This window comes from Elephantulus edwardii, unplaced genomic scaffold, assembly GCF_000299155.1.
Source record: "Elephantulus edwardii isolate Elephantulus edwardi_28Jun2011 unplaced genomic scaffold, EleEdw1.0 scaffold00124, whole genome shotgun sequence".
Taxonomy (NCBI): domain Eukaryota; kingdom Metazoa; phylum Chordata; class Mammalia; order Macroscelidea; family Macroscelididae; genus Elephantulus; species Elephantulus edwardii.
The window spans coordinates 1,264,489-1,279,841 of record NW_006399874.1 but is presented as its reverse complement, the minus strand read 5'-3'; the positions used below and the strand labels follow the sequence as shown (position 1 = coordinate 1,279,841).

The window sequence follows — 15,353 nt, the reverse complement described above, 5'->3', positions numbered from 1 at the left end:
CCTTTAGTTAAAAGACAATCAATATGATTGGGTATTATGGTTATGACAAGAGTCCAGAATGAAGGTTGCATAGTGGAGTATACTTGGGTGGGGGTGGAGGGGTGCAGGGAGATTGTATACCAATGAAGGAATTTTTCTTTTGCTTTTCAAAGAGAAGAGTGAACTTGAGGGTTGGGGGGGCGGTGGGGGAGGGAGAAAAGTGCAACAGTGAATGAATGGAAATGCAAAATCTCTGTAAATATTCATTCAAAATAATAATAAAAAAGATTCTTTCATTGTTGCACAATTTCCTTCCTCCTCCTTCTGCCCTCTAGTCCACTTAGTTATGCACCTCTTATTCTAGACTGTTGTTGTGCAAATAATACCTAATCATATATTTCTTTTAGACAGTTCTTTCCTTCATCTATTTCAATGCAGTGTTCATTATTTATCCCCTCTTTTCTTAGTTTCCCCCCAATCTCCATGTCGGTCCTGTTTATAACAGAGGCATTATGCAGTATTTGTCCTTTTATGACTGAGATATTTCACTCAACATAATGTCCTCCAATGTCACCCATTCTGTATAATATTTTATGAGTTATTTGTTTTTCAGTGCCGTGTAGTATTCCATTGTGTGGATATACTACAGCTTCTCTATCCAGTCATTTATTAATGTACACTTGGGTTGCTTCCATCTCTTTGCTATTGTGAACAATGAAGCAATAAGCATAGGTGTGCATTTATCTGTTTGCGTGGCAGTTCTGATTTCTTTAGAGTATATTCCCATAGTGCAATTGCCGGGATAAATGGTATTTCTATTTCCAGCTTTTTGAGAAAGTACCATACTACCTTCCAAAGAGGTTGTACCATTTTACACTCCCACCAGGAGTGAATAAGGATTCCAGTTTCTCCACAACCTCGCCAGTATTTGTTGTTTGCTGCTTTGTTGAATTTTGTTACTGTTACTAGATTGAGATGATATCTCATAGTTGTTTTGATTTACATCTCTCTTAGAGCTAGGGATTTTGAACATTTCTTCAAGTGTTCATCATCTGAATGTCTTCTTTGGTGAAGTGTCTGTTCATATCTTGTGTCCATTTTGCAATTGGGTTGTTTACCTTTATCTTGTTGAGGTTCTGGAGAAATCTATAAATTCTAAATATAAGTCCCTTATCAGACATACCATAACCAAATAGTTTTTCCCAGTCTGTGGCTTTCTACAAGGCTATTTTTAAAATAAATAAAGGAAGTAGCAGGGCTGTGTAGCCTCAAGGGCGAGCAGAGAACATCTAGGAGAGCTCAGATCCTCACTTTCTACAAAGTCATAGGTGCCCACATGGCAGCTGAAAATCTCTCATCCATAAACTTGTTATTTTTACATATTCATAAAATTATTTACTTTAATTGTGATCTTAACAAAAGTTTACAGAAAAGTTGGATTTTTTCATTCATTCACTGTTGCACATTTCCCCCTCTTTCCACAATTCTTTTTTTAAAAAAAAATTATTATTGCACAATTACCTGTCTCGTACCCCCTCCCCAATTCCTCTTTGCAAAGTACCTCTTATTCTGGACTGTGGTCATACATATAATGCTTAATATATTCCTTATAAATAAATCTTTCCCTCACCTGTTCCAATGCAGTGTTGATTATCTATCCACTCTTATCCTCCTCCCAATCCCCTATGTCAGTCCTTCTTTTCAACAGTGGTGCAATGCAGTATTTGTCATTTTGTTTCTGAGATATTTTACTTAATATAATGTCTTCCAGGGTCACCCATGTTGTGTAATATTTTACAAGTGCATCGTTTTTCAGTGCAACCTCTTCTCAACAACCTATCCTGATTTTGCTTTATGGTCCAGCAGAGAGGAGTTTTCTTCCTGTTGAAATATAATCCATATTGAAGGCTGTAGTCTTTGATCTTCTGCAGCAAGTGCTTCAAGTCTTTTTCACTTTTATGCAATGTTATGTCATCTGAACATAAGCAGCTGAAGAGTTTAAAGTCTAAAGTCTTAACTGATGCCAAATATTCAATTCTAGAATGGTAGCCTTCACATATGTAAAGAGTATACCCTTATATTCCTTAGATTTAGCTTTCAAATATGGAGGTAATATATTTTATAAATAAAAATTAAAAAATCAAAGTAAAGTACTTCTAAATGTTTCATTAAAGATACAAAAAAATATTTCCTATTCACATTAGTAAGGGCAATGAGATTCAGGATGTTTTTTCCTTAAAATCTGCAGGTATTTTATTTTTAAAAACATTTGTTGGCATTTTAAAATTATTCCAAATCATATATACTGTTAGAATTCTTTCTGAAAAGGAAAAGATCAATGTTGAAATGCACTTGATAAACTACCATCTTCCCTGATAGAGTTTAACTGTTCATAAAGACTAATCAAAAGGTATTGTATTTTTACACTTTCAAGAACATCAGAAAGTTTAAAGAAAAATCCACTGAAAATGAGTTAGCTCATCATTCATGTTAATGTACCACCTTTACTTTGAAGGGTAGTTCCTGAGGGCCACAAAGTTTAAACACTAGACTATTAAACAAAACGCTGGTAAGATGAAGACGCCCTGAGGTGGCCTTGAAAGAAAGGTCTGGTAATGTGCTTCTAAGAGACGGCAATCCTATAAACACTGTGGCGCACAGGTTCCCTGAAACAGACGAGATCACCTCAACGTTAATAAGCTTCTTTGCTATGTGGAGAAGACCAAGTAATACACTAACGTACTTGAAGCTATCTGCCATTGCAATGAAGGATCAGCAAATCAGGGACACTTTTTATACTGCTGTAGTTGATTGCCTTTGAGTTGAGCATGACTCATAGTGACACTAGGAACAGAGGGCATGAAGCCTCTCTACAGCTATGGGCATTTATCAAAGTTCATAGAGTTTCCAGAGGCATGTTGTTTGGGACGTTGCTGCTTCTAGTAAAAGAAAAATGTAACTTTGCATGATTATCTCTGTGCAGGTGGTTCAAGAGATCTTCATGATCACATCTCATCTTACTACAGAGTATTCTAAAGGTTCTCCCATTTAAGAGGCTTGCTACATAACTGACCCTGAGTGCAGAATATAAACACTGCACTAAAAACAGGCCTATCAAGATGACATTGTTGATCCCTCTGGCTTCTGAGATGCTCAATATTCTCTCCAGAGGCCTCCCCTAGTCATGGCCTTTGGCCACACAAGACATAGAGGCTGCAAATACTCACAGGGCATAGTTTTCTTTCCAGATTTTTCCCCCCACAAATAAACAACCAACAGTTTTGTTTCATATCCAATTCATCACACTTAATACATCCAAACATGTATGAGAATGCATCCTAGAACTCAAGATAACAACACCTTTGGCCATTGTGCATTGAGGCACCCGGGGAAGCACTGTAAACTCATAAAGATACTACAGAATATTGTAAAGCTGAGAGAGGGTGAGAATCATACAGTCTCCCAACTGGGTTCTGGTAGTCTTGGGTCCAACTATGAGAGAATAATGATAATATTTTTAAAAGTGATTAAGCAGTCAATGTAATCCCTCAAACTCTAGAGAGAATGTGAAGTGCTATTTATGTAGCATTTACACTATTTTCAGCTGCCTTGGTTACCCAGTGCTGCTGTAACAGAGCTATCACAACAAATGGTTTTAACAAACAGAACTTCATTCACAGTGTAGGAGGCTAGAAGTTTAAATCCAGGGCACTGGTTCTAGAGAAAAGACTTTCTCTCCATGTCCATTCTGGAAGATAATACTTGTTTCCATCAGCATTTATATGCCTAGCATTACTTGGAGATCTCTCTATGTCTTTGCTCTCTCCTCTGTCAAGAGATTTCTTAGCACAGGAACCAAGGTCCAAAGAACAGACTCCTTTCTTAGCTCTTGATTCTTGGTGGTGCTGAAGTTTTCTATTCTCTACTTTCCTCTCTTATTCCAAGTCCTGGAAAACAAAAGATGGTCTGTGCCACGCCCCAGGGAACCCTTCCTCACACTGGATCATGGGATCAGGGTTGTGATGGGTTTAAAGGTGTTATATGCCACCATTAATCTTCTTACAAATATTTGGCTTATAAGATCATGGGATATTATTACCTTTCCACATTACATTATATAACCATATTTTTGAGGACACAATTCAATCCATGATACAGCTATTAAAAGTAATCTAGGAGATGATTTCAAGTGTACAGGAAAATGTGTCTAAATTATATGCAAACATGTTATGTTATAATATAAAGGACTGGTGCATACATGAGTATTTGCATCTATGGGGAACAAATCCTGCACAAATTCTGGGGGAGGACTGTACTCAGTATCTGTGAGATGCTATATAGACTACTGAATCAACATTAGATTGTATTTTATTTAATTTCTTTTGATGACATCTCTCTTCACAAGCTGGTCTTTCAGTAACTGCTATAAAAAAGCCAAATACTGTGTGAAAATCAAGGTGCAGAAGAAAATGATGTGGTTTAGCTAAGCAGCTCAGCTATGCCCTTCAGGAACCCAAAAACCATTAGTAATGGTGACATTTGTGGTAATGAAATTACCATTATAAATGAAATTAAAAGATATCTTCTTTCAATTTACATTAATTTTTCAAAGAGTGAAAGGGAGGAAGACTTTTAATGAGAAGGACTGACACAAAGGCTTTAGCACTACTGGCGGAAACCGACATCAGGATGTCACACAGGAAGTTCTCAGCCCCCAGGCATGGGTCCCTGGGCTTCCTGCCTCGAAAACGCAGCAGCCGGCACCTCGGGAAGGTGAAGAGCTTCCCCAAGGATGACGCCACCAAGCCCGTGCACCTCACAGCCTTCCTGGGCTACAAGGCCGGCATGACCCACATCGTGCGGGAGGTGGACAGGCCGGGGTCCAAGGTGAACAAGAAGGAAGTGGTGGAGGCGGTGACGATTGTGGAGACGCCTCCCATGGTGATTGTGGGCATCGTGGGCTACGTGGAAACCCCTCGCAGCCTCCGCACCTTCAAGACTGTCTTTGCAGAGCACATCAGTGATGAATGCAAACGGCGCTTCTACAAGAACTGGCACAAATCTAAGAAGAAGGCTTTTACCAAGTACTGCAAGAAATGGCAGGATGAGGATGGCAAGAAGCTGTTAGAAAAGGACTTCAGCAGCATGAAGAAGTACTGCCAGGTCATCCGGGTCATCGCCCACACCCAGATGCGCTTGCTTCCTTTGCGCCAGAAGAAGTCTCACCTGATGGAGATCCAGGTGAATGGGGGCACAGTGGCTGAGAAGCTGGACTGGGCTCGCGAGAAGCTGGAGCAGCAGGTGCCAGTGAGCCAGGTGTTCGGCCAGGACGAGATGATTGATGTCATTGGAGTGACCAAGGGAAAGGGTTACAAAGGGGTCACCAGCCGCTGGCACACCAAGAAGCTACCCCGCAAGACCCACAGAGGGCTGCACAAGGTCGCCTGTATTGGGGCCTGGCATCCTGCCCGAGTGGCCTTCTCTGTGGCCCATGCTGGGCAGAAGGGCTACCATCACCGCAAGGAGATCAACAAGAAAATCTACAAGATTGGCCAAGGCTACGTTATCAAGGACGGCAAGCTGATCAAAAACAATGCCTCCACTGACTATGATCTCTCAGACAAGAGCATCAATCCTCTGGGTGGCTTTGTCCACTATGGTGAAGTGACCAACGACTTTGTTATGCTGAAAGGCTGTGTGGTGGGGACCAAGAAGCGAGTGCTGACTCTCCGCAAGTCCTTGCTGGTGCAGACCAACCGCCCGGCTCTGGAGAAGATTGATCTCAAGTTCATCGACACCACCTCCAAGTTTGGCCATGGCCGCTTCCAAACAATGGAGGAGAAGAAGGCCTTCATGGGACCACTTAAGAAAGACCGCATTGCAAAAGAAGAAGGTGCCTAATGTCAGGACTAGATGGAGGGGTCACAATAAAAAATTATTTTCCAGTACACACACACACACACACAAAAAAAAAACCCAAAAAAAACAAAGGCTTTAGCAGACAGCGATCTTGGGACGGGTGAAGGATGGGACGAGGTTCTGAGCTGTCATTCATGGGGCTGCTATGAGCTGTAGTCAACTCGAAGGCATCTCATAATAACAAATGGGATTTTAGGGAATACAAACATTAAGTTGTTTGGCCCTAACTCCTTAAGTATTGTTAAATACCTTGAGGAGTAGTGGGAAAACATTACAGAGCTCCTGAGAGTCCTATGCATTAGCTGTCCACAGTGACAGAAGGTGAACAAGTGGAAAACAGGACTGAGACTAGAAGAGCCAACCTAGGGGAAAGCAAACATATGATGGGGCAAATGCTGCCGGCAACCTCCAGCTCTCCTACTCTGCAAGTCTGTTCTCGGGAATTTTTGGGTCCTGCTGAGTTGATTCTGACTCATAGAGACACATGTGACAGAGGTGAACTGGGTTTCCCCAGCTGTAATTTTTTTTATGGAAGCAGACAGCTAGGTCTTTCTCCTTCAGAGTAGACTCAAACTGTCAACCTTTTGTCTAGCAGCTGAGTACTGACCCATCATGCTATCAGAGCTCCTTTCTGTAAGTCTACTTTGGGCCTAGATAAAGGATTTGGTTCTACCCTTCCAATGCATATGGTTCTGTCCATGGTAAATGGTGCCAAGGTCCTTAAGAAACCTCCAACTTTCCTAGTAATACTAAGTACTATGGTAGATGCTAAGAGGGAGAAGAGGGCCTGCCTTCCTTCATGATCAAAAGGCTAACTCACCTGATCAAAGAATCCAAGTTAATTTATGATAAAAACTCCATCCATGTAACAGTATTATCCAAAGGGACCATTTTGTTGTTTTGTTTTTCAGAGTATTCAACAGGTATACCTTGCTCAGCTATGGTATTTTCCAATTGCTTCATATGCAGGTGAAAGCTGGCCAGTGAGTAAGGAAGAACCAAGAAGAATTGGTGCCTCTGAAATAGGGTTGCTGGCATAGCATACTGCATGTGCCGTGAACTCCCAGAAGAACAAACGCATCTACCGTGAAGAAGTACAGCTAGAATGCACCTCAGAAGTAAGAACAGTAAAAACTGCTAAAATACTTTGGTCAAGTTATCGGGTGGGTCTGTCCTAGGAAAGGACACCATGCTTGGCAAAGCTGAGGGTCGGCAAGAAAGAAGACCCTCAGTAAGATGGACTGACAGAGGTGCTGAAAAAGTGGGTGCAAACACGGCGACGACTGTGCATACAGGCAGTGTTTTAGTGTGTTGTACACAGGGTTGCACTGAGTTAGAACCAATTCAAAGCACAAAACAACAATTTGCCTTCTTTCTAAAACCATGCTGTCACTGGTCATTAAATACCTGGTTAACTAAATATGTTATATCTTCTAAAGAAAGCTTTTGAGAACCCTTTGATTCACTAGAGAACCCTTTCAATGAGAAAAGTACAATCTGTAAGTTCCAAATAACAATTTGCTTTAAATGTAGGACATTACTATTTCATCTCTTCCAAGCCTTTTCAGTATGGTCTAAGACATCAGAGATTTCCAGACTTCTCCAAGGAAGGGTTCATGCTTGAGTTGTTTCTTCAAAGTATTCTAATAAGAGGATTTTATGCTATAAATTTTATGTGTGTATAAATTCTAAACCCAATGGGAAGAAATCATGGAAACTAAGAAAACCATTAATATGGCACAGGAATTTCCTTTTTCTCATTAAATAAATTTTGCAAACTGATCTAAGAAAAATCAATTGATTCACACATCTGAGCCCATATTCTTATGTTCTAAGCTACCACAGAGTTAAGCACAAAGTTGTATTTTTCTTTCAGGAAATAATTCTTAAACATTGTACTATTAAAAAAACCACAAATCCATAAAAAAACAAGCTGATTAAATAAATGTAAGGATCAAAAAATGCCACCACCCTCATGAGCAAACACACAAACCTTAAATATCAACATAATAGGTAGACAGTAACAGAAGAGATGAGAAAAGGAATACTGAAACTCAGTCTTTGCAATTGCTATGCATCAGAGAGCTGTAGAGTGACTAAGGATGACAGAAGAATTAATGTCTACGAGTTGTGATGCTGGAGAGGAGTATTATTATTATTGAACAGAGTAAAACCAAGTTTCTTCTAAGAGGCAAGGATTTTGCAGCTCCGTCTCACATACTTTAGGCATGTGACCAGGAGGAACCAGTCCTCGGAAAGGGGCATCATGCTTAGAAGGGTGGAGGGACAGAGGACAGTGCAGGAGAGGAAGACCCCGGATGAGATGATCTGATACAGTAACTACAGCAATGGGGGTAGGTATATTAACAGTTAAATTGGTTGAGGACAGGGCAGGCTTCAGAGCTGTCGTACAAAGGGTCGCTATGAATTGCAGGTGATTCAATGGCACATAACAACAACAATAACATTATCAAGTGATTTCTGAATAGCATTGTTTTCTATTAAAACAATGCCATTGTCATGGGAGAAGTATTATGATTTCATAAAAAGAAATTTTCTCTCAAAGCTGAAATTTTTCTTAAAAAGACATGAAACAGAAGTAGAGTAGGAATCAAGGAAATAGCAGGGTAGACCAGCGAGAAACAATGAGAGGAGGGTACCATGAGAAGTACGTTCCAGGGACCCTAAGAAGCAGGAGGAAAACCATTAGTAGGAGCGTCTGGAAGACGTGAATTAAACACAATGCATATGAATTATTGTATAAAACGTGAAGTGCCTGCATGAAACATCTGTATACAAATGACTGGATGCAAAATCAGTATTTTTTAAAAGAAAAAGGCTATTTATTCAAGACTTTTTACTAGAAATAGATGAAAATTGATATAGCTAAAGTGAGGTGTAAATGTAATGATACCCACAGTAAAATAGTCTCTACAGTTGACACCATAAATGTAGGCTGTGTGTGGGGCTTCTGGTCTTGCACTCCTTCAGAGAGTTAGAGGGCACAATTCTTACCTAGCAATTCTAGCACTTTACTGTTAATTAGGAAGCACCTCAGAAACACACTAAATTCCAGGCTGAAATGAGGCCCAGGCTGTTGTTTTAGGGGCAGAAGAGGGAAAGGTGTTTGTGAAAGCGTGTGAAGACCGTCAGCCATCAAGCCATCACGGAGGTGACTCTGTCTCCTGGAGGTCCTATGAGTTTACCACAGCATAACAGTGCTCAATAGGATTTTAAATAGCTGACTTTCTTAGCATTCGGTCTCCAGGTCTTTCTTCCAAGGCACCTCTAAGTAGACTTGACCATCTAAAAGCTTTCAATAAGCCATCAAGCATGTTAATTGTTTGCATCACTTCAAACAGAACAACCAAATCCATTGCTGTTGAGTCAATTCCAACTTCTAATAAGCTCCCATGTTGAAAGAGTACAAAAGTGTTTTACAGAGGTTTTGTGGCAGTGATCTTTACACATGTAGACCACCAGGCCCTTCTCCCATGGAGCCACTAGATGAGTTCAAACCTCCAACCACAGGTTAATGGTCAAGCATATACCAATTGCACCATCTAAGAACTCCAAAGACTCCCAAAGATCTCTGAGAAGTGAACCTTTTCACTTTCCCAATGACTCTGCATGCATCCACCTCCTTTAGTCTTAGAAGGTAGGCAGAGCAGGTAAACAAAGGGAAGTCTTCTACAATGCCTGGGAGCAAAAGCACAGCAAGGTAAGCCAGTCAAGGCAGACTTTGCTTTTGGGTGGTTACATATTTGACCAGCTGACATAACCCTATCCTATCTTAGAAGGATATAAAAAGATTTCTTCTAGGATAATTTTCCCTTCATCTGAGGGAAGCTATAGCAGAACATTCATTCACTAGTATACATTTTTTCTTCAAAAGATTTTGTTTCTTTGTGTAGCTTATGCTCCTCACAGCCTCTAAACCAGCAACACGGAGATGTGCCCATGTCACGCTTCTCCAGATTACACACCTGCCCTCCAAATGCACGTTCTAGCTTCGATTCTCAGATCTTTAGCTCTTATACACCAGCAAGGGTTGTTGTTTGTGGGCAGATACCAAAACATTAGTTTGTTGGCTCGTCTCCCTAGTAAAGTGTAAAACTACCAAGAGTAGTAGTTTCATAAACATAGCATCCTATTGAATCATTAAGACCTAATGCAAGATGGAAGCAACAGGGAGGCTGTGATATTTTCTTTCTTCAGTATGAAACTGAAAGCCAATGAAATTATTTCGTATGCAGACAAAATAGAAAAATAAGAATTGTTAAGAGAGAGGAGAGGAGAGGAGAGGAGGGTGAAAGTGATGGTACCGACATCCTTAAGTGCTGATTAGACGCAGCTTCATGTAAAAACTTACTTGCCAATATTTTCAGGCAGGGACTGAAGTGAAATGTCATTTACAGAAAGACACGTTAGATTCTGTAATTCAGGAAAGCTCTCTGGCAACCTAAAAGAGAAAATGCTATTAATTAAAACAGAAGTGCAATATGACATATATTAGGAAAAACAGAACTATTTATTCTACAAGTTAATTGAAACAGCCTCCTGAAGTTATATTGCATATAGCAAGTTTGCCTGTACACTGACATGTCAATATATTTATAGTTTATATATCTTTATGTATCCCTGTACTTCTGTACTTCTATTAAGTAGATTAAGTTCTTGTTTTGTTTCTTGTCTTTTATATTACACTCACAACATATGTGTGTATATGTGTGTATGTGTATATTGTGTATATGTTTTATATGTGTATACACACACACACTTACAGGGAAAAACAAACACTCCACTTAAATTGAACTACAGGGGTAAAATCAATCCTTGCTGATAGGGTAACCAGAAATAACTGACCAGAAAAGGTAAAAGCTCTAAAAAACAAAGTGGGGGCGGGGGGGGGGGGGGGGGGGGGTGGGAGGGAAACACAACACACCATGTTTGGATTTCTTCTATGAAAGAAAATGGTAAATAGCTGCAGCAACTAAAATGCGCAAGAGTAAAAATATTTTATTGATTGGCAAAAACTGGGGAGAAAATTCATTAAGTTCAATTAGTTTATAACAAAACACAGGACAATTGCTCAATAATGTCTCTTCCTGTAGCTCTTACTACCCACAGTAAAGCTACGGATTACTCAGAGTTTATCACTTGATAGCCAAAAACTACTTTCTCATTTTTCCCCCTTTGAATTCAATTTAAGATGCTATCGGTTGAGATAATTACATATCACTATGTTCTACACACCTTTATGATTTCCTTTAAACTCTAAAGAAGAACAAAATTTTGAAATAATCTATTTGCTTTAATCTTACAATGTTTCGTTTCAGTATTTCTATGGCTACCAATATATGCTGCTGTTATATGCCATGGAGTTAACTATGACTCATACCAATATTTAGGAAAGGAGAAAAAAAAACCCAACCAACTAATAGAAAGCAAAAATAGCTCATTGCACATAAACTGTTGAGGGTTCTCATATGTAAATATAAACAGAATACATAATCGTCATTTTCTTTCTTCTACTGGGGAGAAACTTTAGGTTTCCATAACAGTCTCCAGATCAGAATTTTTCCTTTTTCTCTCTCTGGTTCTTCTATTGAAAGCAAATCTTAAGTTACTATTTGCCATTTAATATAGATAATTCCTAAAAACAAAATGCAGTTGAGGTCCATAATTATGACCATTTTAATTGGAATTTTTATAATCATTAAAACTCAATGTCAACACACAGTTGAATTCCTTTCCATAGTAAGGAAGTGATGAAATTTTTACCTCCAAGTAAATCAGATGTAACTTACCTGTTCTGTCCAGGTTTTTCTTTCCCCCTAGAATGTATATAATTTTGTACAGTAGATAAAATGTATCTAAGTAATAATGTTGGTGAGTTGATAAGCACTCTTTTTTTAATCGGCTGTTAACATAAAGAGCCAAATTACTAGGATGTAATGGGAAAGCACAGACCAAGGTTGAAAGAAAAGAGGCTGCAAACAGACTCCATAGCATTGTCTTTGCTTTGCCGGGCCAGCAACAATTCAGTCATCCTGATAACACAGGCGCCTAGAAGCCAGCGGCCAGGGGCCCATAACCAAGTAAAGAGTGGCAGAGGGCAGATGCCATCAGGGCAGTGGGTTGGATCCGACCAGAAAGGACAAAGCTGGAGTCAGTAGTTAAATGGTGACAGGTGGTGGTGACTCAAAAAACCCCCCACATTATTGTTAACACAAGGAAATAATGGTATTCCATTAGGGGAGGAAAAAGAAGCAAAAGGTGGAGAACTACAAAAAAGCTAAAATGGTAAATAAGTATGTTTCATTCTGAAATAGAAAAGAATGGTTCTAGCATGCCCTTTTCATGGAGAACTATGATGAAAGCTACCTGGGAATTTAGAATTCCATCCAATCCCTTGCAGACCCTACAAGACAGAGCAGGTCAATGAAGAGATGATAAATTAGATCTTCACACCGCTTCAGAAATACTGTCTCCTGTACACTCCATTACGCCTCTCCCTCACCCTCTACAACATCATGCCACTACTACCAATAGCACCGTGTACCACTCATTGTTAACATTAGGGGCAATGCTATCTACAACTGTCTATGAGAGTGGACAGTTCTTGGTAAAATTTCTGAATGATTCCATGGAAATTTGGTTGTGTTCTTAGTTTGGCTCTTAATAAAGAGAATAGCCTGAGAACTGGAGAGCATAAAAATGGAGAGAGAAAAACAATTACCTAGTTAGTGGATTTCCACTGAAGTCAACAATCCGTAGTGCTTTGCAGAATGAGATGCTTTCTGGAATTTCAAAAATATCTGTAGGAACAACAACAAAAAAATCACAGTGTTAACAGTTTTTATCAATCTCAAGATGAAGAGTCAATGAGACTATCTGGAAATTACTACTTAATTACATATTGATTAATTCCATTCAAATGTATTATGGATTTATAGGATATTTTTCTCTATATATTTTTCTGTGTGTTTTCCCAACACAAGTTAAGGGAGCTCTTGAGATGCAGTTCCTGGAGAGCGGTGCTGGTGACCAAAAGATCACACTATTCTGGCAGGACAAATCCACCAGCTGCTCCTCAGGAGAAAGATGGGCATCTCCTTTCATGTAATTTAAGCCTTCAAAAACCTTCTTGGGTGTCTGTTAGGAGTTGGTTCTGTCTTGACAGCAATGAGTTTGAGTTTAATAGAAGTTATGCTATATTCCAGGGAGTTCTGGTGGCCTAATGTCAAGAAGTTGCACTGCAATCCCGAAGGCATGTGGTTCGAATCCACCAGCTGCTCTGTGGAAGAAGGTGATCTGTGCAATTAACTGCCTCTGAAAATCCACCGGAGGCTCAGCTATGGGTCAGTTCTGACTCTACAGTACTCAACAAGAACATGCTATATCCCTAACAGAATTGCATTAAAGAAAAATAGCTGTTGTTGTTGTTATTATGCCTGTGACTCATAGTGACCCTAAGCCCTGTTGTATCTTGTGCCAATCTTACTGTTTCTCACACACCTACCCCCATTACCCCAGTCACTGAATCAATCCACCTTATCAAGGGTCTTTCTCTCCTGAGCTGTCCTTCCACCTTCCCAAGCATGACATCCGTCTCCAAGGACTGATCCCACCTTGCAAAAAGTCCAAAGTATGTCAGTCTCCTCCTATGCAATTTAACAGCCTCAGAAAATCTGCTGGAGGGCCAGCTATGAGACTAACTGATAATGAGAGAGAAATGTCTCTAATACAGTGTAGAATGTTATTGTATTTATGTATATTTTATAGATATGGAATATTTACTGTATTTTAATGCACATATTGTTGTTGTTGATTGCCTTTGAGTTGAGCACGACTCATAGTGACCCTATGAACAAAAGGCCTGAAGCCCCTCTACAACTATCGATATTTCTCAAAGTTCATAGAGTTTCCAGAGGCATGTTGTTTAGGAAGTGGATGTCACCCCTACTTCCAAACCTGGCATGGTATGTTATTGTTGTTATGTGCCATTGAGTCTCCTGGGATGTAAAGCAATCCTATCTATATACAGCAATTCTGAACCCTTCCCTGTCCTGAGCAAGTCTCACTAATTCCGACACATCAACTCCCATTGCCCCAGTTACTGTATCAATCCATCTCATCTGGGGTCTCCCTCTCCTGCGCTGTTGTCCAACCTTCCAAACTATAGGCAGAGAAAAAAAAAGAGAACGTATGTATGTGTATTTGTCAGTCAGTATCTTGGTGGTATCCAGCTGCTACCCAAAAGACTGTAGGTGTGAATCCACTTGCAGGTGCCTCAGAAGAGAGGCCTGACTATGTGTTCCCAAAAAATCAGCCTCTGACAACACTATGAACCATATTCTACTGACACCTGAGGTTACCATGAGTCAAAACCAACTTCAAGACAACTAGTGTGTGTGTGTGTGTGTGTGTGTGTGTGTGTGTGTGTGTGTGTGTAAATGAAAAGAGGGGTGGTATATTACACACACAAACACACATACGCCCCAGCTGCCTTAAAGCTGATTGACTCATGGTGACCTTGTATCTTAGAACACGCACGTGCCTGAGTATTCTATATTTGCATGGGGTTCCACAGATTGAAAAAGGAAAGTGTGAGTTTCACAAAACAAAAGGAATTCTAAACATATATACACATATCCACCCACAAAGTACCTATTCATCTACGATCCTTCAATGATTACAATAATCTTTTACACGCTAGGTCTCTACACTCAATGACACCTCCAGCCTCAAAGTGCAGCACAGCTTATGCTAAAAGTTGCCGTCACCATTATGTGAGCCTGGAAAGGGCCAGGGGCATTTCCTTTCTGGCAGGCGGTGTGCAGACATGCATTTGTCTGTGGTCAAGGCTTCCTGTACTTAACACAATAAATCCTTTTTCTATGACTTAATTATTCTCCAGGATTTCTTTTGTTCTATATAAACAGTCTCTATTGGACTTGAGGTATATCTGAGGTTTTAATACTAAGTTCTCTCTGATGAAATTTAACATCAAAAGTGAAATAAAATCAAACTAAAGTCTTACAGATTTTATTTTTTTTATTTTCTAAGATTATTTGAGGGAGCTCAGTAGCAGAGTCTGTAGGGATTTGCAAGCTAACACACAGGTGGGGCCCCTCTGACAGTTCAAATCCACTAGCAACTTCTGGGGGGGAAAGATTAGCAGTGTTCGCCTGTGTGATTGCAACGTGCACTTGGAGGGTCAGCTATGAATTTGTTCTGATTGGACAGTAAGGAGTTTGATTTTGAGAATATTATTTCATTCCAGTTGATGGCATTCATAAATAGAGAAGTTTAAGAGGATTAAAATCAATTTTTAAGAACAAGCTATTACCTTCATTTATTAACTGTCTTTTTAAAAATTTTATTTTATTAATTTTAATGAACATTTACAGAAGATTTTGGATTTTCATTCATTCATTGTTGCATTTTTT

General features: G+C 39.7%; 2 protein-coding genes across 2 annotated transcripts in view; one reads left to right on the top strand and one right to left on the bottom strand.

The window, feature by feature from the left end:
• The window catches only part of LRRC1 (leucine rich repeat containing 1), a 178,818-nt gene that overhangs the window by 56,436 nt on the left and 107,029 nt on the right, over nucleotides 1-15,353 (bottom strand). The window contains exons 3-4 of the mRNA XM_006893133.1: nucleotides 12,641-12,719; nucleotides 10,271-10,360 (exon numbers count right to left, since the gene is read on the bottom strand). Coding sequence (XP_006893195.1) covers nucleotides 10,271-10,360; nucleotides 12,641-12,719 — 169 coding nt within the window. The remainder of the gene's footprint in view (nucleotides 1-10,270; nucleotides 10,361-12,640; nucleotides 12,720-15,353) is intronic.
• Nucleotides 4,669-5,880, top strand: LOC102845733 (60S ribosomal protein L3-like). Its single transcript, XM_006893131.1, has 2 exons — nucleotides 4,669-5,052; nucleotides 5,200-5,880. The coding sequence occupies exons 1-2, from the start codon at nucleotides 4,669-4,671 to the stop codon at nucleotides 5,878-5,880; spliced, it is 1,065 nt and encodes a 354-aa protein (XP_006893193.1).